This window comes from Acinonyx jubatus, chromosome B1 (genome assembly GCF_027475565.1).
Source record: "Acinonyx jubatus isolate Ajub_Pintada_27869175 chromosome B1, VMU_Ajub_asm_v1.0, whole genome shotgun sequence".
NCBI classification, from domain to species: Eukaryota; Metazoa; Chordata; class Mammalia; order Carnivora; family Felidae; genus Acinonyx; species Acinonyx jubatus.
In genome coordinates, this window is record NC_069382.1 from 156,300,213 (window position 1) to 156,327,774 (window position 27,562).

A 27,562-nucleotide genomic window follows, 5' to 3' on the forward strand; every position below is an offset into this window, starting at 1 on the left:
TAAATAGATTGTAGTAGTTCACACTCCCCCGGTAGGGATGGGTGCCATTTTCCTGCATCCTTACCAGCACTGAATATTGCCCTACTTTTTTTTATTATTATTATTTTCTATTTTAGAGAGAAAGAGTGCAAGAGGGGGAGAGGGGGAGAAAGAGAATCCCAAGCAGGCTCCATGCTTGGTACGCAGCCCAACATGGGGCTCAATCCCACGACCCTGGGACATGATCTGAGCTGAAATCAAGAGTTGGACGCTCACCCAACCGAGCCACACAGGCACCCACTTTTTAATTTTTGTTAATGATGGGTAAAAGAATTCCTTTCATTATTGCTTTGATTTCCTTGACTACATTGAGAATATTTTTTTTCACACTGTAGTTTTGTGGGCTTTGTTTTTTGTTTTGAGAGAGAGCGCAAGCTGGGGAAAGGGACACAGAGAGAGAGAGAGAGAGAAAGAGAGAGAGAGAGAATCCCAAGCAGGCTCCATGCTCAGTGTGGAGCTGGACACTCCCTGGGATCATGACCTGAGCCAAAATCAAGAATTGGACACTGAACCAACTGAACCACCCAGATGTCCCTTTCACATTGTAGTATTTAAATATTTTTGTGGTTCTACAATTTTTTTAAATATTTGTTTTATTTTCATTACCATAAACAGTGTTCTATTAGTTTCAGGTGCACAATATAGTGATTCAGCAATTCCACACATCACCCAGTGTTCCTCACAAGTGCACTCCTTAATCCCGATCACCTATTTCAACCATCTCCTCCTCCACCTCCCCTCTGGTAACTGTTCCCTGTAGTTAAGAGTCTGTTTGTTGATTTGTCTTTTTTTCCCCCTTTGGTTTCTTAAATTCCACATATGAGTGAAATTGTATGGTGTTTGTCTTTCTCTGACTTATTTCACTTAGCATTATACTCTTTAGCTTTATGTTGTTGCAAATGGCAAGATTGCATTCTTTGTATGGCTGAATAATAATACTCCATTGTGTATATATACCCCATCATCTTTAACCATTTAATAATGGACAGTTGGGCTGCTTCTATAATTTGGCTGTTGCACATATTGCTGCTGTAAACATAAAGGTGCGTGTATCCCTTTGAATTAGCATTCTGTATTTTTTGGGTTAATAATCAGTGCAATTACTGGATTATAGGGTAGTTCTATTTTTAACTTTTTGAGGAACTTCCATACTGTTTTCCATAGTGGCTGCACCAGTTTGTGTTCCCACCAACAGTGCATGAGTATTCCTTTTTCTCCACATCCTCAACACTTGTTTCTTGCTGTTTTGATTTTAGCCATTCTGACAGGTGTGAAGTGGTATCATTGTGGTTTTGATTTGCATTTCCCTTATGAGTGATGTTGAGCACATTTTCATGTGTCTGTTGGCCATCTGGATGTCTTTTTTAGAGAAATGTCTGGTCATGTCTTCTGCCCAGTTTTAATTGCATTGTTTTTTGGTCTTTATATATTTTATATATAAGGTCTTTACATACTTTGAAGAGAATATTTTCATGTTTGTGTTTTATATGAATTGCCTGTTCAAATATCCTTTACCCATTTTTTATTTTTGAGAGAGTGAGCGTGAGCGGGGGAGGGGCAGGGGAGTGGGGGATAGAGGATCCAAAGCATGCTCTATGCTGTTAGCACAGAGCCTGATGTGCGGGTCAGACTCACAAACCGTGAGATCATGACCTGAGCCGAAGTCCATCACTTAATCAACTGAGCCACCCAGGCGCCCCCCCCGCTCCCCGCCTCCTTTACCCATTTTTCTGTTGGGTTGTTATTATTAGTCTGTGGCTTTTTGTACATGAGAGATAATGACCAACTTTCTCACATATTACAAATATTTTTTTCCTAGACATTTTGTCTTTAATGGGTTACAGTGGCTGGAGATCTGAAAGTTTCAACAGACATGTATTTATTTCATCATAAACCTCTTCAGAAACTTCACCAAAAAGGCACAGCAAATATGTTCCGTACTGCATAAATGTCCTTTAATGGTTCCCTGAAATTCAGTGAAGCTTCAAAATCTATTAACCTGTAAGAATCAGACTAATCCACCCTACTTCCAAAGTCATTGGCACTTTTTTATTATTAATTGCTTATCTGCAATAGGATTCAGGAAGACGTTGTTACAGCTAAAATCCAAGCAGAGGGCGCTGAAAGGACTTCCTGGGTCTTCCTGATTCTCTCCTAGCTGACCCTTTATGGTGAGCAGGACTGCTAGCCAGTTTTTTGTGCCTAGATTTCTAAGGGTCAAACTCTGAAGCACTTCCAGCCTATTGCACATCTGTAGAATTGTTTTAGAAGCCACTTTTTTCAGCCTGCATACTTTTTTTCACCCCCAAATTAGGGAACACATTTATCAGTGAACTCCCCTTACATAAGGGAGCAGGGGAGTATGCCATATAAAAAATTCACTATGTAGTAATTCTTGACATTTCTACAGGTTTTCTATGTGGTGTGTACCTTTTTACAATATATTAAAATATGAGTTCTGTTAAACATTCATTTTCTAATCCAATACTTAACAAGAACAATTTGTACATAGTGAACCAGGTTTCCTCACAGAACACTCTCCCTAAGAGTGACATACTTTGAGGACCAACAGGTTAGTTGTGGAGATTCAGTAATTCAGGCAGTAGTGTTTTTTTGCTCTGGTCACACACAAAGCTCTTAAAGAATCCTAAAATTCAGTAAAGACCAGAGATCTATTACTTTGGCCATTAAATCAAATTAATACTTACACCATTATTAAAGCCATTTTTAAATATTTCAAAATCTGCACAAAAACAAAAAAATCTGCACTAGCATGAACTGTTTTGCCAGCTACTTGAGAAACGGAAGGAAAAAAGATGCCTGTTGATCTGTTTTGTCTTTCTAGCGCTTATATGTGAAAAACACTAAGATACCTGGTTTTCTCTAAGAGTCGCAATATGGGGAAATCCAAGGTGGGGGGGGAAGCAAACAAGCAAAATCCAGGCATTCCGAATCAGTAATGCTAGATACTTTTTAGAGTAGGAGTTGGCCTAGGTTCCTCGTGGTTTTCAGAGCCCTGGCCCTGGTGTCACACCACAGAAAAAGAGTAGGTTTGAAGTCGAGACCAGAGTGACAGCACGTGGTAAGCGTGGGATCACGCAGGAGAACAGCGGCACTAATGTGGAGGGTTCGTACTGTAAGGTGGTCTTTTTTGGCTTAGAATTTGCTTAATTATAAAAGAAAAAAACGAAAGCTACCTGTGAAATTGTAGATCCTTTTTTCTAACTAGAGGTAGTAACATCAAGCTAGCTCTTAAAGGTGGCCTGGGATGGAATAAACAAACATTACTTCATGTATCTGTGTGATTTTTTAAACCCATCATTATCATACACCTTAAAATATTTGTATTCTGTGACTCAAGCAATTCCACTTCTCCAAATTTATGTTAAATCTATATGCACAGAAGGGTTATAAGTAAATTTTACTTTTCCATATATTTTTATGTATTTTCCAGAGTTTATATAATGAACACAGTTCAGGAGGGGTAAAATTAGGACAGTGTTCATTATTGCCCTCAAACCAAGGTGCATGTCTTCTTAACCCATCCCTGTTCTCACCATGACACACACGGGGGTAGGCAGCTTTTGTCAGGTCTTTAGTAAACCATTTGATGAACCCTTGGCCCTCGGAACAAAAGGAATGATATTGGCTTTGGACTCGACTGATTTTCCATTTCTGTAGTGGTTGCAGGACCTGGGCTCTTGTATAAGGTCCCAAGAATCAGACCCAGCACTTGGTGACACAGTTTGTCAAACATGGTATGGCAAGCAAGAAAAAACTCAGCAAAGAAAAACAGAATTTACGAGGGCATGAGTGAATGATGGTAGCCAGTGGCAGGAAAGTATGACGGTGTGTATTCCCCCCAAGCATGCAGAAAAATAATTTAAAATACAAAGGGGCACCAGATGGCTCAGTCAAATGGCCATCTTGGCTCAGGTCATGATCTCACTGTTCCCAAATTCTAGCCCTACATCGGGCTCTGGTCTTGACAGCTCAGAGTCTGGAGCCTGCTTCAGATTCTATGTCTCCCTCTCTCTCTGCCCCTCCCCCGCTCACGCTCTGTCTCTCCCCAAAAATAAACATTGAAAAATAAAATATAGGGGCGCCTGGGTGGCTCAGTCGGTTGGGCGTCCGACTTCGGCTCAGGTCATGATCTCGCAGTCCGTGAGTTCGAGCGCCGCGTCGGGCTCTGTGCTGACAGCTCAGAGCCTGGAGCCTGTTTCAGATTCTGTGTCTCCCTCTCTCTGACCTTCCCCCATTCATGCTCTGTCTCTGTGTCTCAAAAATGAATAAATGTTAAAAAAAATAAAAAATATAAACTTAGAGGGAAACTTACAGGAGGAAATAAAAGAAGATCTATATGTAAGTATTAAGGAAAGGGTAATATGGAAATTGCTGGATTTAATCCAGTTAGAAAGTCTGATGTATGCCCTGTACAATTCTAAGAATGTTGATCATGTTCCAAGCTGATAAATCAATGCAGAAAGCCCAACAGTATTTCCTTTTGTTTTTGCAGGTAAAAAGGGGTAACTATGGAGTTCAAAGGACAGAACTCTTGCCTGGTGACCGGGACAACCTGGCTATTCAGACACGGGGTGGCCCAGAAAAGCATGAAGTCACTGGCTGGGTGCTGGTGAGTACAAAGAACTGGCAAGGATTTCATTCTTAGGATTAGACACTGCAAACCTGGCAAAGGTGCCAGATGTCCCGCCCGGGCTGAAAGAATTTGCCCTGCCACCGTCTTTGCAATGGCCCTACTAGGAGCCTGCTATTCCTCTTTCAGAGGTAACTAAAAAGAAAAAAAAAAAAAAAGTTGAGGTTGTTTGAATGTTTTGGAAATAACCAACAAATAAATGAGAACTAATTTTTTTCTCTTAAGAATTCAAAGCAGGGGCGCCTGACTGGCTGAGTCAGTAGAGTATGTGACTCTTGATCTCCGGGTTGTGAGTTCAAGCCCCATGGTGGGCTAGAGCTTACTTTAAAAAAAAAAGAAGAAAGAAAGAAATTCAGAGCAAAATCCTCACAGGAAACTAAATGGCCCGAGCATTAATCAATTATTAACTTTACTTGACGTGTGATACTGCTAGATAGAACTTACTCTGTCAAGGTCTTCCTCAAACTAGTATGTGTACCTGTTGGACAGCTCTTTACCTCTGCAGGGTGATCAGAAGTTGTCCATGGTGTGCCCTCAGAGCGTGAATCCTCCTAGCAGAACACAAAGAGCAGCTCAGTCCCCCAGCACAGTACTGGTGCTATTTCTAGCAGTCTCTTTACTATTCATCTTAAGAAAGAATGAGCTGAAGCCACTGGGAAAAGAGAGGACTGCCATAGAGGAACTAAACATGCTTTCTGCTTCACAGGTATCTCCTCTCAGTAAGGAAGATGCTGGAGAATATGAGTGCCATGCATCCAATTCCCAAGGACAGGCTTCAGCATCGGCAAAAATTACAGTGGTTGATGCCTTACATGAAATACCAGTGAGAAAAGGTAAGTAACAAATCTTACAACCACTTAAAAAGAACTCGTGCTTTTGTTTAAAAAGAAGAGAACCAAGGCCCTTTAAAAAGGGCTAATGCTTTTGTTTAATAACAGAACCAAGAATGAAAACATCAGACATAGCTCTTACTGAAATTTGGATGTTCGTTATCCACAAAAGCATGCTACCAAAATGTAGAGCACGTGGCTGTAAAACAACATCTGGATGCCTATGGAACACTACTGTTAGGACTTAGGTGCTTCACCTTATCTTACATGTAAGAGTTAAAACTCAAATTTGAAGGGAATCACTTCTATTTCCCTTAACTTTCTATCCACGTGGCATTTTTTCCTTGGTGTTGTGACTATTACGTTAAACTTCCATTTAAAAGTAAACGATTGTGGGCAATTCTGGTTCTTCACTTTGAGATTTTATAAGAAAAAGCCAGAAGAGGAAGTATACTGACAAGTACCCAGCTCTAGCTGCCTCTATCCACTTCACCATCAATATCCTGGTGGCGTCAGAGTGGTGCTACTTTACATTTCTATAGTTCTAGTGGACTGATGTCCGAACTGGCTTTCTCTTAAACCAAAAATAACAAATTTATCAGCATCTGTCCCACCGTGCAGATCACTCACCTGTGGTATGGAAGGAGGGAAGTATCAAGTGAGCATGTGTTTGGCCAGAATTCTCTTTGGCCAAGATGTGTAAAGCGAGGTGATAGCTCAGCTCTGCCACTAATCCTCCACCTGAAATTTTGAATGAAAGCCTCTCTAGCTCTCGACTTGCTCATTTGTGAAACGAACTCTTCCACTTCTATAGTAAGGCCCATCTCTTATGCATAGACCGGTACAACAAAAATCACAGCCCAAATTCCAAAGAGCATGCCACCATATCATTTATAGTTACTTGTATGTTCTTTATCCTCACATATATGGAAAACACTAAAGTACCTAAAAATTAGTTACAGATATGGATGTGGTTGACTTTCTAATTTTCATCTTTTTCTTTTTTCGAATAGGTGAAGGTGCTGACCTATAAACCTGCAGAATATATTAGTCTGCATCACTAACAGCAGTCCTGGATAACTACAGTCCTGGATACTTGCTGTAATAACCAGTGCTTGCCTAATAACCAGTTTCTTTTCATCCAACCCACTAACGCTTAGTTATATTCACTGGTTTTACATAGAGGAAAATCCAAAATAAAGGTTAACACATCAAGACTATCTACAAAAATTTATTGTCTATTTACAGAAGAAAAGCATGCATGTAATTAAAATCAATAAAATGCTTTCTCTCACAATGCAGTACATTGGGTTTTTTGTTTTAAGCCATATTGTAAAAACAAGTATTTACAAGCATCTTGAGGCTTCTTTAAAACAGCTAGACGCTCATCATTCGAGGCGCAATACTCATAGACATAAGTTCCTGAAACAGCAGTTTGCACGCATAAGGCATTCGCACCAAAGAAATCTGGGGGAGAGAAAAAAAGGTAATTAGCAAAACTATATTTGAAGTGACCCCATTTACCTACCCCAGAAAAAACTGTAAGGGCTTGGTAGTGTAGATGATAAATAAGGGAGTAGGCTGGTAGCATTCCTCCTGCTGCCTTGGCTTTTTCATGGTTTTCTCCTGAGCAGCTTTGATATTTCAAGCCTTTCTGTCAGACTTCTCAAAAGGTTTTTTTTTTTTTAAAAAACTCCTTAATTTAAAATGTTTAAAATTCCTTGTACAAGTCATTTCCAAAAGATGATATACTGGTTTTTCTATTTTTCTCACTTAAAACTTATGGAAGTATTAATCAAAATTGTGAAAATGTCCATCTGTTCCACCACACTGAACCTGCCTGGATGATTAGACCAACATGGCTATATCCTAGACAAAGTATCAACCGCCCGTAAGGTCTACACACCTGAGTTTTATTGCGACAGCCCCGACATTCATATGTATGGGTCCTCGTGTTAGCAATTGCCATTATTCCACAAAGATTGCAAACATGAACCTGATAGGGATCTGATGCCTCAAACAATCTTTCCCTTAAAAACTGGGCTGCTCCATGGGCAATCTGACAATCTCGTTCCATTTCTCCAAAACGCAGGCCACCATCACTGTTAAGGCACAAACAACAGATTATTTTGTACTTATTTTCTATTACTAACACCACCTTGACTTTCCAAATCCGTTTCTCCATGAATAAGTCTCCCAGGCAATCAAGCCTGAAATGATAAATGTATGTTGGCAAAACTAATGGAAAGAAGAGGTGAATGATCACAGGATTCCCCAATATGGAAGTAAAATGAAATACATTGTTCAAATGGCCAAAAAGTGGATGGTGACAGTTTCCCTAACACTCCTAATGTACAAAATACATAAAACCAATGATTTTCTAATATTACCAAAAAAACAATTTATCGGTCAACTTTGGAGGATGAAAGACAACTCATTATTTTGAAAACTGATAAAGAATGAAGCATTTATCATGCCTTTAGGAACTATGTCACCAGGTAACCAGTTGAAACAAGATTTCTCTCTACAGAACTATTCCAACTATTAAGTGACAAAATTAAGGGCTTCAATCATTAATAACTGCTAAAATCACTAAGAGACAACCAGATACTAGAAATCTACAATACCACCTATACAGTATTACTGCACAAGAATGCAACCCTTCATATCATCAAAGCTCAAGATCTAATTAGCAGTTTACAAGAAAAACAGGAATATACAGCCCAAGAATGGAATCAGCAAAATCCAGCGTGTGAGAAAACACTCCAGGACAAATAATCCAATTACTTCAACAAATAAACTGCAAGGAAAAAAAGCTGGAAGACAATCTATAGACTTAAAAAAATAAAAGCTTTAGGGGCACGTGGGTGGCTCAGTCAGTTAAGTGACCGACTTTGGCTCAGGTCAATGATCCCACGGTTTGTGGGTTTGAGTCCCACATCGGGCTCTGGGCTGACAGCGTGGACACTGAAGCCTGCTTAGGATTCTGTGTCTCTCTCTCTCAAAAGTAAGCATTAAAAAAAAATTTTTTTTAGATCAATCAACTGCAAAGCACGGACTTCTCTCCTGATTAAAATTAACAAACCTTTTTAAAAATTATTCAATCGGGTAAATTTGAACATTGGACACTGAATATTGAGGTAGAGGTGACCCTTGAACAACACCTGAGTATGGGGCACTGATTCCCCCCCATAGTCAAAAATCATAGTCAAATAGAACTTTTGATTCTCCGAACACTTTACTAATAACCTACTGCTGACTGGAAGACTTACGAATAACAATTAGCACATATTTTACATATGTATTCTTATAATAAACCTAGAAGAAAAAAATGTTAAAGTATTTATAGTACTGCATCAAAATCCATGCATAAGTAGGCCTGCACAGTTCAAAACTGTGTTGTTCAAGAGTCAACTAAATACTGCGATTAGGTTAGTGTTCTAATCTTTTCAAGTAGAAGTTGTCTGGGTGTGGCCTGTGGACCCAGTGAGGGTGAAAACTATTTTTATAATACAGCATATTTACTTCTTTCACTGTGTTGACATTTGCACTGAGACGGCCGCAAAAGAAACAGAGTAAAACTGCTGAACGCAAGTCCAGGCAGTGGAACCAAACGTACTAGCACTGTGAAGGGAGGAGGGAAAAGCCAGTTTTACTTAAGAATGTCATTAATGAAACTAAAGAGTTTTACTAAACCTTGACTTTTGAGAGTACACATTTTTAATATTCTATGACCTAATGGTAAGTTCTAAAGCACTTCTATACTGAGGATGCTTGAAGAAAAATACTTGCACGATTCTGAACTAATCACTTTTCCCAAGGGAGTATATCTTGAAAAAAGAGCTGACAGCAATTATATTAATTCAACACTGAGAACACCAACTATTTGGCAGACATTTTTAGGAAAATGAACAAAGTAATATGCCTATCACTTAAAGGAAAATAATTTTAAATACCTGTTGAAAATGATTAAGCTTTTGATCTTTCAGTCAAAAATTAGAATTTTAGAAAACCTCTATTCAACATTATGGCTTTAATAGTGTCCCAATAAAAGACTTCTGATAACACTGGTGAAGCCACTACAAATGTGAACTATTTTTGGATAAATATGTCAACATAAGCCAGTATTTTCCAAACAGCCAATTATGGTGCTACAAAATTACACGTGTGAAAGATACACTCAAAGTGCAAGACAAGCCAGTGGATTTTAATATAATGAATACAAAAGATTCACTGAGTTGGCTTCTACATTACAACTAGCCTTTAAGAAACTACAACTTTTCATTTTGGTGTAGCATCAAAACATAATATCCAAAGTCACCTGAAAATGTTATTAAAATATTCCTCCCTTTTCCAACCACGTATCTATGGGAAGTAGGATTTTCCTTGTATACTTAAATATAAAAAATAAAATACTGCAGTGGACTGAATGCAGAAGCAGACAGAAGAATCCTGCTGTCTTCTAGCAAATCAGCTCATTAAAAAGATTTGCAGAAAGGTAAACCAATGTCACTCATTACTAAATTTATTTGGAAAATATATTTTCCATTAAAAACGTTATTTGTTGGGGGCACCTGGGTGGCTCAATTGGTTGAGCATCTGACCCTTGATATCCGCTCATGGTTCATGAGACTGAGCCTCATGTCAGGCTCTGCACTAACAGCATGAAACCTGCTTAGGATTCTCTCTGCCTCTCTCTGCCCTTCCCCTACATGCACATGTGCAAATGTGAATGGCTCTTTCTCTCAAATACTTAAAAAATTAAAAAAATTTTAAATGTTATCTGTTAATATGTAGTGGGCTTATTAGTGTTATTTTTTAATAAATTAATATTCTAAGTCTTAGTTTTAACTTCTAACATGATTAACATCAATAAATACAACTTAAAAGTTCTTTGAGGTCCTGGAACCAAGAAATTTGAGAACCACTCTTTTGTAAATCTATGCTAAACTACATTTACAGAAAAAATTGGTATCTGGACTTTGCTTAAAAATAATCAGGAGTTGGTAGGAATGGGGAGATGAACGTAACAAATCCCACTGTTAATTATGGAAGTGGAGACACAGGCACATGGGGGTTTCATTATACCATTGTGTCTATTTTTGTAAGTGACAGTTTTCATTTAAAAAGGCTAATTAATACTCAAGCCCTGCATCTGGCTCTGCGCTGACAGTGCGGGCTCTGCCCTGACAGTGCGGAGCCTGCTTGAGATTCTCCCTCTCTCTGCCCCTCCCCAACTTGCACTCTCTGTCTCTCTCAAAATAATTTTTTTAAAAATAATAACGATGGGAGAGCCTGGGTGGCTCAGTTGGTTAAGCATTTGACTCTTGATTTTGGATCAGGTCATGATCTCACCATTCACCAGTTCAAGCCCCTCATACAAGGCCTGCTTGGGGTTCACGGTCTCTCTGTCCCAACCCCCCTCTCTGTCTCTCTCCCCCCAACCCCACTCTTAAAAATAAACATTTTTTTTTAATAAATAAATAATAACAATGATGGTGATGCAGCTCTCTTACCGAGATCTACCCTCCATGGGCTGTCTATTAAGGATCTGAATAGGTCCCCTGGCACGAGAATGAATCTTATCATCCACCATATGCTTCAAACGCTGGTAATATGTAGGACCAATAAAAATTTGTGATGTGATTTTTCGACCAGTGAACCCATTGTACAGGACCTGAAACAAATTTTGGAGTACAGACTTAAAATACTAAATATACATGCACATACTGTATGATTTCATTTATACAAAAATCAAAAGACAAAACTAGTAAGTCAAGAGAATGTTTACCTTGGGGTTGGGTGGGAAGGTAGTAGAAACTGGAAGGAGACATGAGGGGGTATCTAGGACTAAAAGGGTACTGGTAATTTTCTTTTCGAGATCTGGGTGCCAGTCACACAAGGTGTGTTCACTTTGTGTAAAATAAATTCATCAAGCTGCACATTAATGATTTGTGTATATAAAGTATGTGTCATACTTCAATAAAAGGGTTGATCTTTTTTAAGAATGAAAGTACACACATACAAAACAGCACAGACATAACTACTAAAGAGCAAACGTACCTCATTTCCTCTGAGATGGTAGCCATAATCAGATAATAGATTAGAAATCTTCTGCACATTAACAGCATCATTAAATGGAGTGGCATCACCAATTTCACCTTTGTTAGCTGATACCTTTAAAAAAAAAAAAGTATTTAAAAGGCTGCATCCTTTAGTCTCCTCTTAGAAGGAGACTTTCATTAATAAAAATATATTCAATTTAAATCCTTTCTATACAGGTAAGATTTTGAACTTAAAAATCTATGTTACATAAAGCTGTAATACTATAAGTTTCATTTTATTAATATCTTACATGAAATAGTATTTATAACAAACTAATCTACCAAAAAGATTAAACTAATTCCATTATAAGCCTTCAAAAAGGAAGCTATCAGGGGCGCCTGGGTGGCTCAGTCGGTTGAGCATCCGACTTCGGCTCAGGTCATGATATCACAGCTTGTGAGTTCGAGCCCCGCGTAGGGCTCTGTGCTGACAGCTCACAGCCTGGAGCCTGCTTCTGCTTCTGTGTCTCCCTCTCTCTCTGCCCCTGACCCACTCACATTCTGTCTCTGTCTCTCTCAAAAATAAACATTAAAAAAAAAATAATAAACATTAAAAAAAAAAAAAAAAAAAAAAAAAAGGAAGCTATCCCTGAGACCAGACACAAAAAGACTCACATTCTGTCTCTGTCTCTCTCAAAAATAAACATTAAAAAAAAAAAAATAGGAAGCTATCCCTGAGACCAGACACAAAAAGAATGAGACTCCCACCTATGGCTCCAAGAAAATGACATTTTAATGCCCTAAAACCAAGTCACGCATGTTAGGGTTAGGGTTAGGGTTAGCCATTCCACCTTAACAAGATACTTAAAATTAGAAAACTTTATAGCTAGTAATATAGCTATAAAATTATTAAGTGCATACTGAACTAACCACCAATGAATTAACTCTTCATCTATAGAAAAGAACCAGTCTAAAGAATAACCATGTATGTATGTAGAGGCTGGATGTAGTAAATTTTACAAAAATTCTGACATAACCAAAACTTCACAAATTTTTGCCAGGGGGAAAAAATCATAACCAATTTAAAAGCAGGAAAATGAGTATCATACTAGCTTTTTCCAACAAAGAACCCCAAACTCAAATATGACAGAAATCACATATCATCATTTTGGAAGAAACATTAGTTTGGAGTATATATTTTTAAAGAAAATCTCTTACCTTCCCTTGAAGACATTCAATCAAGTGACCAATAGTCATACGAGAGGGGATGGCATGGGGATTTATGATGATATCAGGGGTGATACCTTCACAGGTGAAAGGCATATCCTATAAAGGGATTTTTAAAAGGAGACAAACTTAACTCTCTTAGCTACAAAACTAGAACTGGCCCCCACCCTTGAAGTTTTCTACGTCCACAATTGTGCTCAACATGGTATCTTCATATACTTATTCAACACTAAAAAGTCAAGCCTTTATCACCTTTGTACTTTTAAATTAAAGCAAATTTTAATAAAATGTTAAACAGAACTTTGGGTGGGGGTGAGGGAGATAAAAGACACACACCTCTTGTCTATACTGAATACCACAAGTACCCTTTTGACCATGTCGACTAGCAAATTTGTCTCCAATCTGTGGAATTCTAACAGAGCGGACCTGAATTCATACAAAAAGAGGTTAGTTCAAACTGGTTTACTTTTTATAAACAGCTCTTCATAAACATACAAATATGACAAAGCTATACTCACCCTTATTTTACAAAACTTATATCCTTCCTGATTGAGAGTTACCATAACCTGATCCACAATTCCCGTCTCACTAGTTCTAAGAAATGTGCTACAATCTCTCTTGGTATAGCGTCGATTAGTGCCCTCCAATTCATCTTCATTTTCAGGCAAGGTGACTGTTTTGCCTATAATAACATCATCTCCTGACACACGGACTCCAGGAGCTATCAAACCATCATCATCCAGCTTGTCATAAATGGCATGCCTCATACCTATGAAGAAACAGACAAGGAATTTTCTGAAATGGTACTACTATATAGAAAAGTATTTACAATGTCACATAATCCCTCTAAAAGATTAAAAAGCAAATACATAAATCATTTCCAAGTCAGAGGGAAGTTCACAGGAATCTTTAACACCATGAATTTTTTAAAAAAAAGCACTGGACTGAGCACTGGAAAATCAGACTATTTGCTGGGTGACTTTGGATAAGGGTGTTGCCATGTTCTGATCTCTTTTTTACATGAAAAGGAATATCAAGGAGAAAAGACTATGCCTCTAACACACATCCTCCCACAGAAACTTTTAATTTCATCTTGTGGAAATCTTAACTTCGATGGACATCAATTCATTACTACACAGAACCACCCACAGGAATGGAATAGATGATTTAAAAAATATAACACATTTTACTTCACACAATACCATTAGAAGTCAAAACTGTGGCAGAGATGCCCCATTTCCCTGGGACATCCCATCCATTCCACTGCATACAGTTTTTAAGTATCTGTGAAAATAACTAGAAAATAAGTTTGTTTTCTAGAAGAAACAAAAAAAAAGTGCTAGGTGTCCTCTCATTTGTCTGTTAAATGTACACAAATATTGTGATTACACAAATGTAGTCACACTACAATGTGGAGAGGAGAGGGAGTTCCCATGCAAACACATAAACTGACGGACAGTTCACAGTACAAGTAAGAACGGGGCTGTGGCGTATTATATGAAATTATATGACCTTCTAATCTCCTAAATACCCTCTTCAATGCAGGATCTACCAGGATGGAAGAACTATAACAAGCCAGCTCTTACATGCAAAGACTTTTAGCAAACACACATATTTTCTTATATAAGAGTTCTAAGAATAACACGAAAACATATTCTCATGTGGTGGGAGGTTGGGGGGAGGGAGAAGAAAAATTATTCAGGAAAGCAATGGTAAAGTTAACTAACTTTAAATTCCATAATTTAGGGGCGCCTGGGTGGCTCAGTCAGTTAAGTGTCCAACTTTGGCTCAGGTCATCATCTCACAGTTTGTGAGTCCAAGCCCCACACTGGGCTTTGTGTTGACAGCTCAGACCCTGAAGCCTGCTTCGGATTCTGTGTCTCCCTCTCTCTGTTCCTTCCCCCACTCCCACTGTCTCTCCCTCTCTCAAAAATAAATAAACATTAAAAAAAGAATAAAATTTTAAAAATAAATAAATAAAATTCCGTAATTTAAACATCAGTATCACTTACCTTGGCATGTTTCACGGGTTGGCTTCTCAAAAACTTCTTCTTGATCAAATCCTTTTTTAGATTCCTGTTCTTTATATGATCGATAGAAAACAGACCTAAAACACATGGTTATAAAGGTAATTTCTACTTTCCTTTTATAAAAGGACTTAGAACATACCAATAATTTTTACTTGTTATTTGGGAGACAATTTAAACCATGAATCTAGGACAAGAGTTAACTGTATTAAGGGTCAAAGTTAAGTCCTAACTGCTGTTACATGGGCCACACATGTAGCATTTGACCCATAATCTTAACATGGCTGGATTATATGTGAGAAAGGTCACTAAATCCAACCTCCTATTTGAAATAAGAATCCCTTCCATAATGTCCCTCAGAGATGGTCACACAGAATCTGCTCCAATATTTCTAGTCAGAAGTTTATGATATTTGGCTATCATGTCTACCGTCTACCCTCTGATCCTAGTGCTATCCTCTAAAACTAAACAGAAAAAAATCCATCTTCTAAATTCCCAGTTTTTAACCAATCTTCATATGCCATGCATTTGAGATTATTTGCCAATAAAATAACTGAAGCATGATAAAAAAAAGATTGAAAAAAACACACTATAATTTTAATAGTTATTTATGGATCCTAAGATTACAGATTTATTTTTATTTCTTTAGACGTTTCTGTATTATCTAAATGCAAAGATGTCTTTGCTTACCAAAAAACAGTGTGGGAGGTGGGGACCTCAACATATTAACATCTGAAAATCCTGAGACACAAGAAATAGTGTCTTCAGTCACTCATGACCATCAACCAGGCCTCCTGTTTTCTGGAGTCAGGCAATGATTTCACACTATATATAGGCATCCACACAACAGTATGTGTCTGCCAAATATCCACAAAGCATCGTGAATTGAGGCAAAAGATTAAATATCTTAACAGAAAAATTTCTCTGCTGTCCAGTCAGATCAAAATCTCTTCTAGCCTGATCTTCAAAACCACCAAAAAGTTTGGATACATAAGCCAAACTTGTTTTTAAAAAACTTTTTTTGATTAAAATATTAATGTTTTGACAACTGTTGTAAATAGCTGACCTGAAAAAGCCTCTGTCTACAGCTGAACGATTCATGATAACAGAGTCTTCTTGATTATATCCAGTGTAAGATGCTATCGCCACAATGGAGTTGATACCTGTAGTGCATGTAAAAGCATACATTTAAGTATCATATAGGAAGCAAAGAAAAATTATTCCTTTTATTTTTTTTTTGAAAAGTTAAAAAATTCCTTAATTTTTTATTCCTGGTACCACTACCACAATTTATAGGGCAATACACCAGACGTAAAGAAAAAAAGAAAACAACAACAACAAAGACAAAGCTACAACAGATAAAAGACCTCAGAAATGTACATCCAGGGATGCCTGGCTGGCTCAATCAGTAGAGCATGCGACTCTTGATCTCAGGGTCATGAGTTCGAGCCCCACAATGGGTGTAGAGATTACTTAAAAATAAAATCTTTAAAAATAGAGGGAGTCGGGGTGGGAATGTACATCTAATTGACACTACCCTGCATTAAGCAATAGCTGCACTTTTTGCAAACTGTGGCTAGGACAGTCCTAAATAAGAAAAGTTTCCCGTTTAAGCTGTAGTAACTTTTCTCACTCTGGATCATTGATCCTTCTGTGGCAGATCCTTCTGTGGCAGTTCCTCTAATGCATTTGGGACAAATATCTCAAAGTAACCTGTAGCTTTCCTGGTAACTCCTTGCTCTCTCTCCTGCTACGAACTGTAGCCCTTTTCTTCTGAGTTTTTTTTTTTTTATAACTCTCTGCTACCACATCATTTACTTCCACCACTAGATCCATAACCACCACCACAGGGACTGCCCAAGCTTATGCCACTGAAACTGCCCTGTTTCGTGGGTCCATAATTTTACTTCTGTGGCCCACTGCTATTTCCAAAACCATTATAGTTCCCACCACCACATTTACCACCTCTGAAATTTCCTCTTTCATCGTAACCATCAACACCACCACCACCACAACATCCACCTCCTTGGTTTCCATATCCTGGTCCACCAACACCAGAACCTCCTCCACGACTATAACCAGGACCACTGTCATAGTTGTCACCCTCACCTCTTTAATAACTAACTCTGCTGCCATCATCTCCACCACCAGAACCTCTTCTTCCACCAAAGTTTCCACCATGGCCAAAGTCACCACTAGCTCCAAAGTTTCCCCCACCACCTAAAAAGTTGCCAGATCCACCTCCACGACAACCTCTCTGCAATCCAGCAGACTGTATTTCTAGTTTAGAAAGGGCCTTTACCACTTCACAATTATGCCCATTAGTAGTGTAGTATTTCTGAACAACAGAAATGATATGGGACCGAAGGAAGCGATGAGGCTAGTCACTGACCCTTTCTTTTAAAGCAATTTTATGTAACCATATTTGCCACAAATGTTTTTCACGGCAGTACCTGTCAAAGTCTACTTCCCCTGGGATAGCAATAAATGAGGCAACTACTCTGAAGGCTTAATGAATAAAATAGCAAAACCTGGGGCATCTGGGTGGCTCAGTCAGGCATCAGACCCTTGATTTCGGCTCAAATAATGCTCTCATTGTTCATGGCTTCAAGCCCCACGTTGGGCTCCATGCTAACAGCACTCCTTAGAATCCTCTCTGTGCCCCTCCCCTGCTCATGCTCTTTCAAAATAAACAAACTTTAAAAAAGGGGTAGTCATGGGCGCCTGGGTGTCTCATTCAGTTAAGCGTCTGTCTTCGGCTCAGGTCATGATCTTACGGTTTGTGGGTTCGAGCCCCACATCAGGCTCTGTGCTGATAGCTCAGAGCCTGGAGCCTGCTTCAGATTCTGTGTCTCCCTCTCTCTCTCTGCTCCTCCCCTGCTTGCACTCTCTCTCAAAAATAAATAAACATTAAAAAATTAAAAAAAAAAAAAAAAGAGGTAGTCATTCTCAATGTACCCATCTTATAATTGGTGATTACACATACAAGTCACCTCATATTTATAAAGTGCATCCCTGGGAAGCCTGAGTAGCTCAGTCGGTTAAGCGTGAAACTTTGGCTAAGGTCATGATCTCTCCATTCGTGGGTTCAAGCCCTGTGTCAGGCTCTGTGCTGACAGGCCAGAGCCTAGAGCCTGCTTCAGATTCTATGTCTCCCTCTCTCTGCCCCTCCTCCACTTACACTCTCTCTCAAAAATAAATTTTTTGTAAATTAAGCACTAATTTACAAAGTGCTTCTCTAAACCAAGTTTCACAATTTTCACAGCAACCCTGTGCCATAAATGAGGTACTACTATTCTCATCATTATCAGAAAGAACTATTTAAATGACTTATCCATGCTCCCAAAGTTAGTAAACAACAGACTCAAGTCCCAGCTCCTTGTCTCCTGATTTGCAGTTTGAACCTAGTACCATTCTGCTTTCCCTATACTAACAAAAACGGGAGCCACCTTCCACACCACAATCTTATTCTTAGTTGCTGCTGCCCAAACTACTTTTGATTAGACTGTAAAGAAAATAACAAGTACTTAAAAAGACAAAAGTTTAAAACACCCTATGAACTAGTAGGACTGAAATCTAAGAAATGACTGCTGAATGTGGGTGGAGTTTCAATGAACATAATGCACATATATGTGAATCAGATTTTCCAAAAATTAAAATACATTCAACTCTAAAGCTATAGTTAACATATCTTGATTTAAATATTTCAAATGTGGAGTAAAAGACTATGACTACAGAATACAAAGCAACTAAATCTGGATAACTCAATGTTCTGGTTATCTGAATTCTGAATCAAATGTTTATATTTGCTTCCCTAAAGCTAAATTCAACTTTCAAAAAGCAACCCACCCCTCATGAGAAGGCACACCATTCATTTACTCCTTTATGCATACAGCCAGGGGTGCAGTTTTAACAAGGAGGATGCAGCGTAAGAGGTGGTGGTGCTACTGGTCTGGGTCTGGGACACTGAAGACACACTCCTCTCCTCCAAGTCTCTCATTCCCAGTAATTCCCAACCGAAGGCACAAACAGATTTAGAGAGAGAGAGATGCATGCAAAGGGCAGGCCCTCCTCCCTAATAACAACATTTGCCCCTTAAAAGCTCTGGCTTCTATGCCACAGAAAGCTTTCTGCTGGCTATCTTAAACACGCCTGGCCCAAGGTAGCAGATTCCGGAGTTTTGTGTTTAACTTGAATCCATTCCTAACGCTTTGAAAAGTAAATTCAAAAGCTTAGATTTCAAACGTTTTTTGAAATATCAGATCGGGCATCACTGGGTCCACTTATATACATCACAGCCACAGCTGAAGCTACGGGCTAACCCCAGTGGACAGGCAAACCTTTAACTTACTTACTCACCAATCCTGCCTAATGCTGTAGGAATCTGAGGTTGCAAGCCCTGTTTAAAACATAAAGCCCTGGGGCACCTGGGTGGCTCAGTTGGTTAAGCATCTGACGTCGGCTAAGGTCATGATCTTGCGTTTTGTGAGTTCGAGCCCCGCGTTGGGCTCTGTGCTGACAGCTCAGAGCCTGGAGCCTGCTTCGGATTCTGTGTCTCCCTCTCTCTCTCTGCCCCTCCCCTGCTCATGCTCTGTCTCTGTCTCAAAGATAAATAAAACATTAAAAAAAAAAATTTTTTTTTAAGATAAAGCCCTGTTTAAAAGATTAACACTGGGGCCGCCAGGTGGCTCAGTTGCTTAAGCATCTAAGTTGATTTTGGCTCAGGTCACACAATTTCACGGTTTGTGAGATCCAGCCCCATGTTGGGCTTTGTACTGGTGGTGCAGAGCCTGCTTGTGATTCTCAATCTCCCTCTCTCTCTGCCCCCCCCCCCCCACTCGTGCTCTGTCTTGCACTCTCTCAAAAATAAGTAAATTTTAGGGGCATCTGGGTGGCTGAGTCACTTGGGTGTCCAACTTCGGCTCAGATCATGATCTCATAATTTGTGAGTTCGAGCCCCAAATTGGGCTCTGTGCTGACAGCTCAGAGCCTAGAGCCTGCTTTGGATTCTGTGTCTCCCACTCTCTCTCTCTCTCTCAAAAATAAATAAACACTTAAACAAAAAAATAAAATTAAAAATAAAATTTTTTTAAAAGTTAACACTAAACACTTTGTGCTAAATATAACTTTGCTCTCTAAGGAAGAAGAATCATTCTAATAAGAAGGTATTTGTTCTTCTGAGAACCTTGACGGGTTTGTGTATTTAAATTTGGAGCAGGGGTGCCTGGGGGGCTCAGTCAGTTAAGTATCTGTTGATTTTGGCCGGCTAAGGTCATGATCTCACGGTTCGTGAGTTTGAGCCCCGTGTCAGGCTCTGTGCTGACAGCTCAGAGCCTGGAGCCTGCTTCGGATTCTGTGTCTCCCTCTCTCTGCCCCTCCCCTGCGCATGCTCTGTCTTGTCTCTCTCTCTCAAAAATAATAAACATTTAAAAATATATAAATAAAAATAAAAAAATAAATTTGGAGCAGAAAAAGCTAAAACGTTCTGCTTGGGACGAAAGGAGTATGAAATTCTCCAAGGAAAGGGCAGTGTCAAGGAAGTTGACAGTGGATAAAACCCCATTAGCAGGCAAGGTCTTCAGAAAAGTCAAATAATCCTCCTGAAATCTACATGATTCCCCTATGAAATCTTTAGTAGCACCCACATGGTCACCATCCTTTTGTGTGGATTCTTTGGGAGAACTGGAAGAATTCAAAGTCTCAAACATAATCAAGAAGCATAACATAAGGAAAATACATAAAGATGCAGGTTCCTGAAGGCAGAGGAGGGTTTAAAAACTGGAGAATTTGCAGAAATCTCAGGATCTTGGGAGATGTGATATGATCCTACTACAGAGGAAGCCAGTAGTAGGACATATATGACATCTATGAAACATGAAATAGGCAAGACTTCCTCAGCATGTCCTCATATTTTGGTGAGCCCACCTATGCCCCTTTCTTTTTCCAGGTGATATAGTCTATGATTCTCAACTGTCTTGGTCCTTGTGAGACTTTCTGCCTCTGTAACAATCCCCGGATCACCCACATACACTGTATCAACTAGAGCCCAAGAGGCAGCTCCCTCCATCCTACAGCCGTTATCTATATGGGCAAGTTTGAGAGATCAGGCGAAATTTAGCTTTTAGAATAGATGTGATTAAGGCATGAAGCAATAACAGAATTGAAAGGCATGTAGTCCCGGGGCACCTGGGTGGCTCAGTCAGTTAGCCATCTGACTTCAGCTTAGGTCATGCTCTCGTGTTTCATGAGCTCAAGCCCTGCATCAGGCTCTGTGTTGACAGCTCAGAGCCTGGAGCCTGCTTTGGACTCTGTGTTTCTCTGCCCCTCCCCCGCTCATACTCTGTCTCTCTCTCAAAAATAAACATTAAAAGAAAACAAAAAAAAATGAAAGGCTTGTAGTCCCATGCCTTCACCACTTCATACCAGTACCAAAAGAACATTTCAACTCCAATCCCTTACCTATTTTTCTTCTCTAGCCATAAAGAAATCATCATGTAAATGTTGAAGAAAGCACAACACTACAAGCATACCCCAAAGATACGAGCATACTTGCAGACAACCTAACAGATTGTTTTCCTAGACAAGAGTAACCCCTTGTGGAAGACTTTGAAAATAAATCATTCTTACCTGTAAGAATTTGCTATCAAAATGCTAAACCCCTAGTATAGTTAATAATTTAAGGCCACTACTTGCAAAGCAAACTCCACTAAATAACGTTACCCACAATTAAAGCCAAAACCCTGTTAATAATAAGGTAAGAAAACAATTATGCCAAAGAATTATGCTGTCTCCTTTAATATTCAACACTCTTCTGCCCTTTAGACTTCTCTGCACCATTTTGCCGGCTGTCCAGTCTCCTTAGGATGCTCCTCTTGCAGCGGCACCTGAGTAGCTCAACTCTTGATTTCAGCTCAGGTCATGATCTCACAGTTTATAGGATCGAGCCCCATGTCAGGCTCCACGCTCACAGCCCAGAGCCTACTTGGGATTCTCTCTCTCCCTCTCTCTCTGCCCCTACCCTGTTCACATTCTCTCAAAATAAATTAATAAACTTCAAAACAAAAAATCTCCTGCTAACTCCTGATTCTCTTTAGCAGCAGCTACATCTCAAATCTCTTCTGATTCTTTTCCTGGTGCCTAAAGCTGTCTCTGACTTTATTTTCACTCTGAATTTCCCTTTAGCAATTTCATCATAATCTATAATTACCACTAATACATAAAAAACTTCACAGCTCCAGATCTGAGCTTCTTTCAAATCATATTTGCGACTCACTGTTGGAAAATCTTTTCTTACACGTTATAGCAGCAACTCAAAATCAACATGCTGAAAACTGAACTTACTATCTTACCTCTAAAACATCTTCTAATGGGCTTCCAACCTTATTAATAGTACTCCTCTCTTCTTTATCACCCAAGCCACGAACACCAACAATATGTCCAATAATATTTCCAAGTCCCATCAAGGGTATTCCATTAGGCATCTCATCTCCTACTCTTCTTCATTTCTTAAGGACCTTACCAATTCTCAGACCACTGCAAAAACCTCTAAATTATCTTCTTCCAATACCATATCTCATTGTAATCTGTATCAACTGCCGGAATGATATTCCTAAATTTTTTTTTTCTTTTTAAGTAAGCTCCATGCCCATGGTGGAGCCAATGTGGGGTCTGAACTCACAACCCTGAGATCAAGACCTGAGCTGAGATCAAGAATCAGATGCTTAACCGAGCCACCCAGGCACACCACCCCCAACCCTCAAAATAAATCCCAAATTGTATTACCTCCTTGTTCCAAAAGGCTGGATGGGTCTTCATTCTCAAAATTCAACCTGCTCTCTACACTATGAGACCAAAGTTCACTCCCATACATTTACACTTCAGTTATACTAAAGTGCCATGACTACTAACTGTTCCGTATCTCATACATTCATGCATCTAAGCCCTTCCTCAACCCACCTCTCAAATACCCTTTTGTCAAACTATACGCTACTCTAAAATGCCACCTCCCCCATGAAACTGGCTCCAGATTTCCAACAGGTATCAATCATTTCCTTCACTCTGTGCTTTCAAAGGATTCTGTACCTCATCGTAACACTTTCCACATATCTATCTTTTATTATTTGTGTTCAAGTTTCCCACCACATTATAAATTTTGAGATAAAAGAGGTTGTGTCATAAGTTATTTTATTCACCCTCCCAAGCACTCAAAGTACTTAAGCATGACAGGGATCTTAAAAGGTAAAGAAGAGTGGCGCCTAGGTGGCTCAGTAGGTTACACATCCTACTTCGGCTCAGGTCATGATCTCATACGACTCGTAAATCCCAGCCCACGTCAGGCTCTGTGCTGACCTCTCGGAGCCTGGAGCTTGCTTCAGATTCTGTGACTGACCCCCCCCCCCCCGCCCCTGCCCCTCCCCCTCATGCACTTTCTCTCACTCTCTCTCAAAAATAAACATTAAAAAAATTTTTTTTTGTAAAAAAAAAATTTAAAAAAAACTGAAAAACAAAACTGAACATACCTGCTGGCAGCTCTCTAAATCGTAGATATTCCATAGACCGTGTAGTCACAAGTGGTTTTTGAGGATAATACAGAACATGGGCCAGTGTATCCATACGAACATGGAAGTTGGTGATATAAACTCCCATAGCCTGCTTACCCATAGCAGACTGGTATGTGTTTCTAGGGGACTAAAGGTAGAAATGAAAAGCAGAATCAATGAAAATTTAATGCCTCTAAAGCAACAGATTCTACAGGGTACTACACAAATCAGAAATATGGCTGGTAAAAGTCATGTTTTTTTCTGAAAGAGAAGTCATAACCATTTGGAATAATTATAGCTAACAGTGAAACAAACAAAAAAAAGCATATTAAATGCTGATTCCATATGAGTTCACAGCCTTTTCATCAACACACTTTTCTTTACAAAAAACTACAGATTAATCTCTAAGTTGTATTATTCTTCTTCCCCCAATACCTCAAAAAACCAGAAGTTAAAAAAACTGCTACCAACCTGGTTATGATCAGGAAAGGGAATAATAGATGCACAGACACCAAGAATCATCGATGGATGAATCTCGCAGTGTGTATATGTGGAACAATAAGCTACTTCTTTCTCCTGTAAATCATCTGGAGTCATTGCAAGCATCACTGTTTCTTCTTCCAGAGTATCAATATATTCTACTACCCCACTGGCCACAAGATCCTGCCAACTAAAAAAGAGGAATTCACTTTGGAGTGCCTGGTTGGCTCAGTCAGTTGAGTGTCCAACTCAATTTCACCTCAGGTCATGATCCCAGAGTCATGGGATCAAACCCTGCATCTGGCTCTGTGCTAAGTGTGGAGCCTGCTTAGGATTCATTCTCTCTCTCCCTTTGCCCCTCTACCCTGCTCACACTCTCTCTAAAAAAATAAAAATAAAATAAACCTTAAAAGAAAAAGAAGTATTCACTTTATTTCCTTATCTACTGAAGCATTTTAACTAAGCTTCCTGCTTAATGAAGAGCATTCCTATACAGGGCACCTAGGTGGTGGCTCAGTTACTTAAGCATCCGACTTTGGCCCAAGTCATGATCTCACAGTTTGAGTTGGAGCCCCACAGTGGGCTCTCTACTACCAGCACAGAGCCAGCTTCAGATCCTCTGTTCCTCGCGCCCCTCCCCCAGCACCCCCCCCGCCCTGCTCTAAAATATAAACAAACAAGCAAAAAAAGGGTATTCTTTTATCTACATGTACAGATACAGAAAGAGTTCCAAAATACGTATATTACTGTTAATAGTGAAAAAAAGCAAGTTACTATAAACAACACACACAAAGTATGATCCTATATCACTATTAGTTTGTCTTGGTTTGTTCTAATACATGGGTGTATGGGTATGGGTTACTTTTTAAGAGGAAAGTATGGATTAGGGGCTTTTATCTATTTTTATTATACACATTGTTTGACTTTTTTTACAAAAATATACATTCAAATATTTTTAAAAATAAATTTTAAAGCAGATTCATCTTTTTATTAAATTTATTTGCTATCATATTATTCCTATTACATGCTATACAATTTCTATTATGTAAGTTATTTCTTATCAGACTTCAACATGTTACAAAGACTTTAATGCTTTAACAAAACGCTACAAGTTCTTTACTTGATAATAAAAATTAAGAAAAACAAACGTGACTGTACAAAGTGCCTTTTTGGGACAATGAAATATTCTGGAATTAGTGGTGATAGTTGCACAATCAGGAATATACTAAAAACCACTGGACTATATGGCATACGAATTATATCTCAATTTTTTCCTCATGCATGTTCTTACCTGTAGTTGTTATATTCTCTCTCTTTCAATTGATCAATATGTCTCTTCTTTAGAAGTAGTTTTTGTTTTTCTACAATCAGAAGTGGCCTACAAATACGTCCTGCATCGGTATAGATCCGAATCTCCCGCTCTCGAATATCTCTGATCATAGAAACCTATATGTAAAAAGACAAAACAGTCTCATGAGCTTTTTCTCTGTATCATTAAGACTTAGCTAAAAATATAATAAAGTTCCTAGTAAATTTCTGGAGCAAACGATTATCAAATAAAATGGACAAATCTTTTTTTTTTTTTTTTTAAATGGACAAATCTTGCAGCAGCTGGGTGGCTCAGTCGGTTAAGTATCCAACTCCTAATTTTGGCTCAAGTCACGATCTCATGGTTCCTGAGTTCCAGCCCCACATCAGGCTCTGCGCTGTCAGCACTAAGCCTGCTTGGGATCCTCTCTCCCCCTCTCTCTACTCCTCACCTGCTTGCATGCATGTGCATGCTCTCTCAAAATAAATAAACCTTTTAAAAAAAATGGACAAATCTTAGTTTATCATTGTTCGATATACTAAAAACCTAAGTATAATTTAAAACTTTATAAAGAATAATTATTTAACCTTGGTAATTATAAAGCTGAATATCTGGCAATACTGTCATGCAAGATAAAGCAAAATGAAGAAAATATATGTGTGTCATCACCAACACTAGAGATAGCAATTTATTTTGTCCCTGATAATTACATAGACTTCACTCTGCAACCCTTCAGTAACCAGCCATTATCATTTTGCATCTATCATACTTTCTCGGAAACAAGCCCACCTTCTGACACTGACCTAATCAGACAAATGGCTTATAATTTACCTGTCCGATACAGCAGACATTAGCCACATGTCATTATTAAGCACTTGAAATATGGCCATTCTGAACTGAGAGACGCTGCAGTGTACAATGTGTATAAATTACACAGTGGATTTCAAAGAGTACCACATAAACAAAGCAGAAACAGACCCATAAACACAGAAAACAAACTAGTGGTTACCAGACAGGAAGGAGTTGGGAGGATGGGCAAAAAAGGGTAAAGGGGAATAGTAGGAAGTACAAGCTTCCAGTTATAGAATGAACAGATAATAAGTGGTACAGTGCAGAGAACACAGTCAATAGCATTATAATAACATGTATTGCTATTATACATGACAGATGGTAGCTACATTTCTGGTGAGCACAGCATAATGTATAGAACTGTCAAATCAATATGTTATACACCTGAAACTAATGCAATACTGTATATCAACTACCCTTCAATAAAAAAAAGTACCACATAAAAATAAAGGATACAAAATTTCTCATAACTACTAATTAGATGTTGAAATTATAGTACTTTGGATAGAACAGGTCAAATAAAATATATTATTAAAATTATTTTCATTTTCTAATTTTTTAACATGGCTACTACATCCATGGGTAGCTCACATGATATTTCTACTGGGCAGCACTAGAAAATATATTCCCAGAAAACATACTTTATTTTTTTTAATGTCTATTTATTTTTGAGAGACAGTGTGCAGTGGGGGAGGGACAGAAAGAGGGGGACAAAGGATCCAAGGCAGGCTCTATGCTGACAGCAGCATGTCCAATGTAGGGCTCGAACTCATGAACCATGAGACCATGACCTGGGCAGAAGTTGGATGCTTAACTGACTGAGCCACCCAGGAGCCCCTATTCCCAGAAATTATAAAAGATATTTTAGGCAGGGCACTTTCTGGCTCAGTCAGTAGAACATGCGACTCTCGACTTTGACTCAGGTCATGATCTCAAGCCTCTCATTGGGCTCCACACTGCTTAAGATTCTCTCACTCCCTGTCTCCGCCCCTCCCCACCTGCCCCTCTCCAAAAAACAAAAATTGGGGGGGAAATTCTCAATAAAGAACATAGTTATGCGGTACCTGGGTGGCTCAGTCAGTTAAGCATACGACTCTTGATTTCAGCTTGGGTCATGGTTTCACAGTCCGTGGGTTTGAGCCCCACGTCAGGCTCTGTACTGACAGGGTGGGACCTGTTTGGGATTCTCTCTCCCTCTCTCTCTGCCCCTCCACCACTCACACTGTCTGTCTCTCTCTCAAAATAAACTTTAAAAAAGAATCACCTAGACTTCTGACAATGTACTCTATAATTCAAGAGAAAGCAGTTAAAGAAATGCCAATGTAAAGAAAATTGTCACTAGTCTTATGCCTTGTTTAGAAATCCTGTAGAATCATCTACTCTTAATTAAAGGCTCACTTCAGACACAATGATGTCCATCTGTCGCCGCAACTTCCTCAGGGTGTTCATAAGTTGTTCAGGATCTTTATGTATTCCAACCCAGCAGCCATTAACAAAAATCTTGGTTGCACTAAAATGTGAAACCAAAAGCATTTTGCAGTTAGTAACTCTATACTAAGCAAT

General features: G+C 39.0%; 2 protein-coding genes across 3 annotated transcripts in view; one reads left to right on the forward strand and one right to left on the reverse strand.

Annotated features, from left to right (window-relative positions):
- IGFBP7 (insulin like growth factor binding protein 7) overlaps positions 1 to 6,820 on the forward strand; it is a 73,274-nt gene extending 66,454 nt beyond the window's left edge. The window contains exons 3-5 of the mRNA XM_027057374.2: positions 4,556 to 4,672; positions 5,400 to 5,526; positions 6,537 to 6,820. Of these exons, the coding sequence (XP_026913175.1) occupies positions 4,556 to 4,672; positions 5,400 to 5,526; positions 6,537 to 6,556 (264 nt within the window). The 3' untranslated portion in view covers positions 6,557 to 6,820. The remainder of the gene's footprint in view (positions 1 to 4,555; positions 4,673 to 5,399; positions 5,527 to 6,536) is intronic.
- Positions 6,740 to 27,562, reverse strand: part of POLR2B (RNA polymerase II subunit B) — a 41,432-nt gene continuing 20,609 nt past the window's right edge. For both annotated transcript variants that reach the window (XM_015068530.3, XM_015068531.3), the window contains exons 14-26: positions 27,398 to 27,509; positions 25,133 to 25,287; positions 23,833 to 24,031; positions 23,341 to 23,509; positions 15,888 to 15,984; positions 14,807 to 14,901; positions 13,313 to 13,563; positions 13,131 to 13,220; positions 12,786 to 12,893; positions 11,587 to 11,700; positions 11,040 to 11,200; positions 7,430 to 7,625; positions 6,740 to 6,990 (exon numbers count right to left, since the gene is read on the reverse strand). In XM_015068530.3, coding sequence (XP_014924016.2) covers positions 6,901 to 6,990; positions 7,430 to 7,625; positions 11,040 to 11,200; positions 11,587 to 11,700; positions 12,786 to 12,893; positions 13,131 to 13,220; positions 13,313 to 13,563; positions 14,807 to 14,901; positions 15,888 to 15,984; positions 23,341 to 23,509; positions 23,833 to 24,031; positions 25,133 to 25,287; positions 27,398 to 27,509 — 1,837 coding nt within the window. In that variant the 3' untranslated portion in view covers positions 6,740 to 6,900. The remainder of the gene's footprint in view (positions 6,991 to 7,429; positions 7,626 to 11,039; positions 11,201 to 11,586; positions 11,701 to 12,785; positions 12,894 to 13,130; positions 13,221 to 13,312; positions 13,564 to 14,806; positions 14,902 to 15,887; positions 15,985 to 23,340; positions 23,510 to 23,832; positions 24,032 to 25,132; positions 25,288 to 27,397; positions 27,510 to 27,562) is intronic.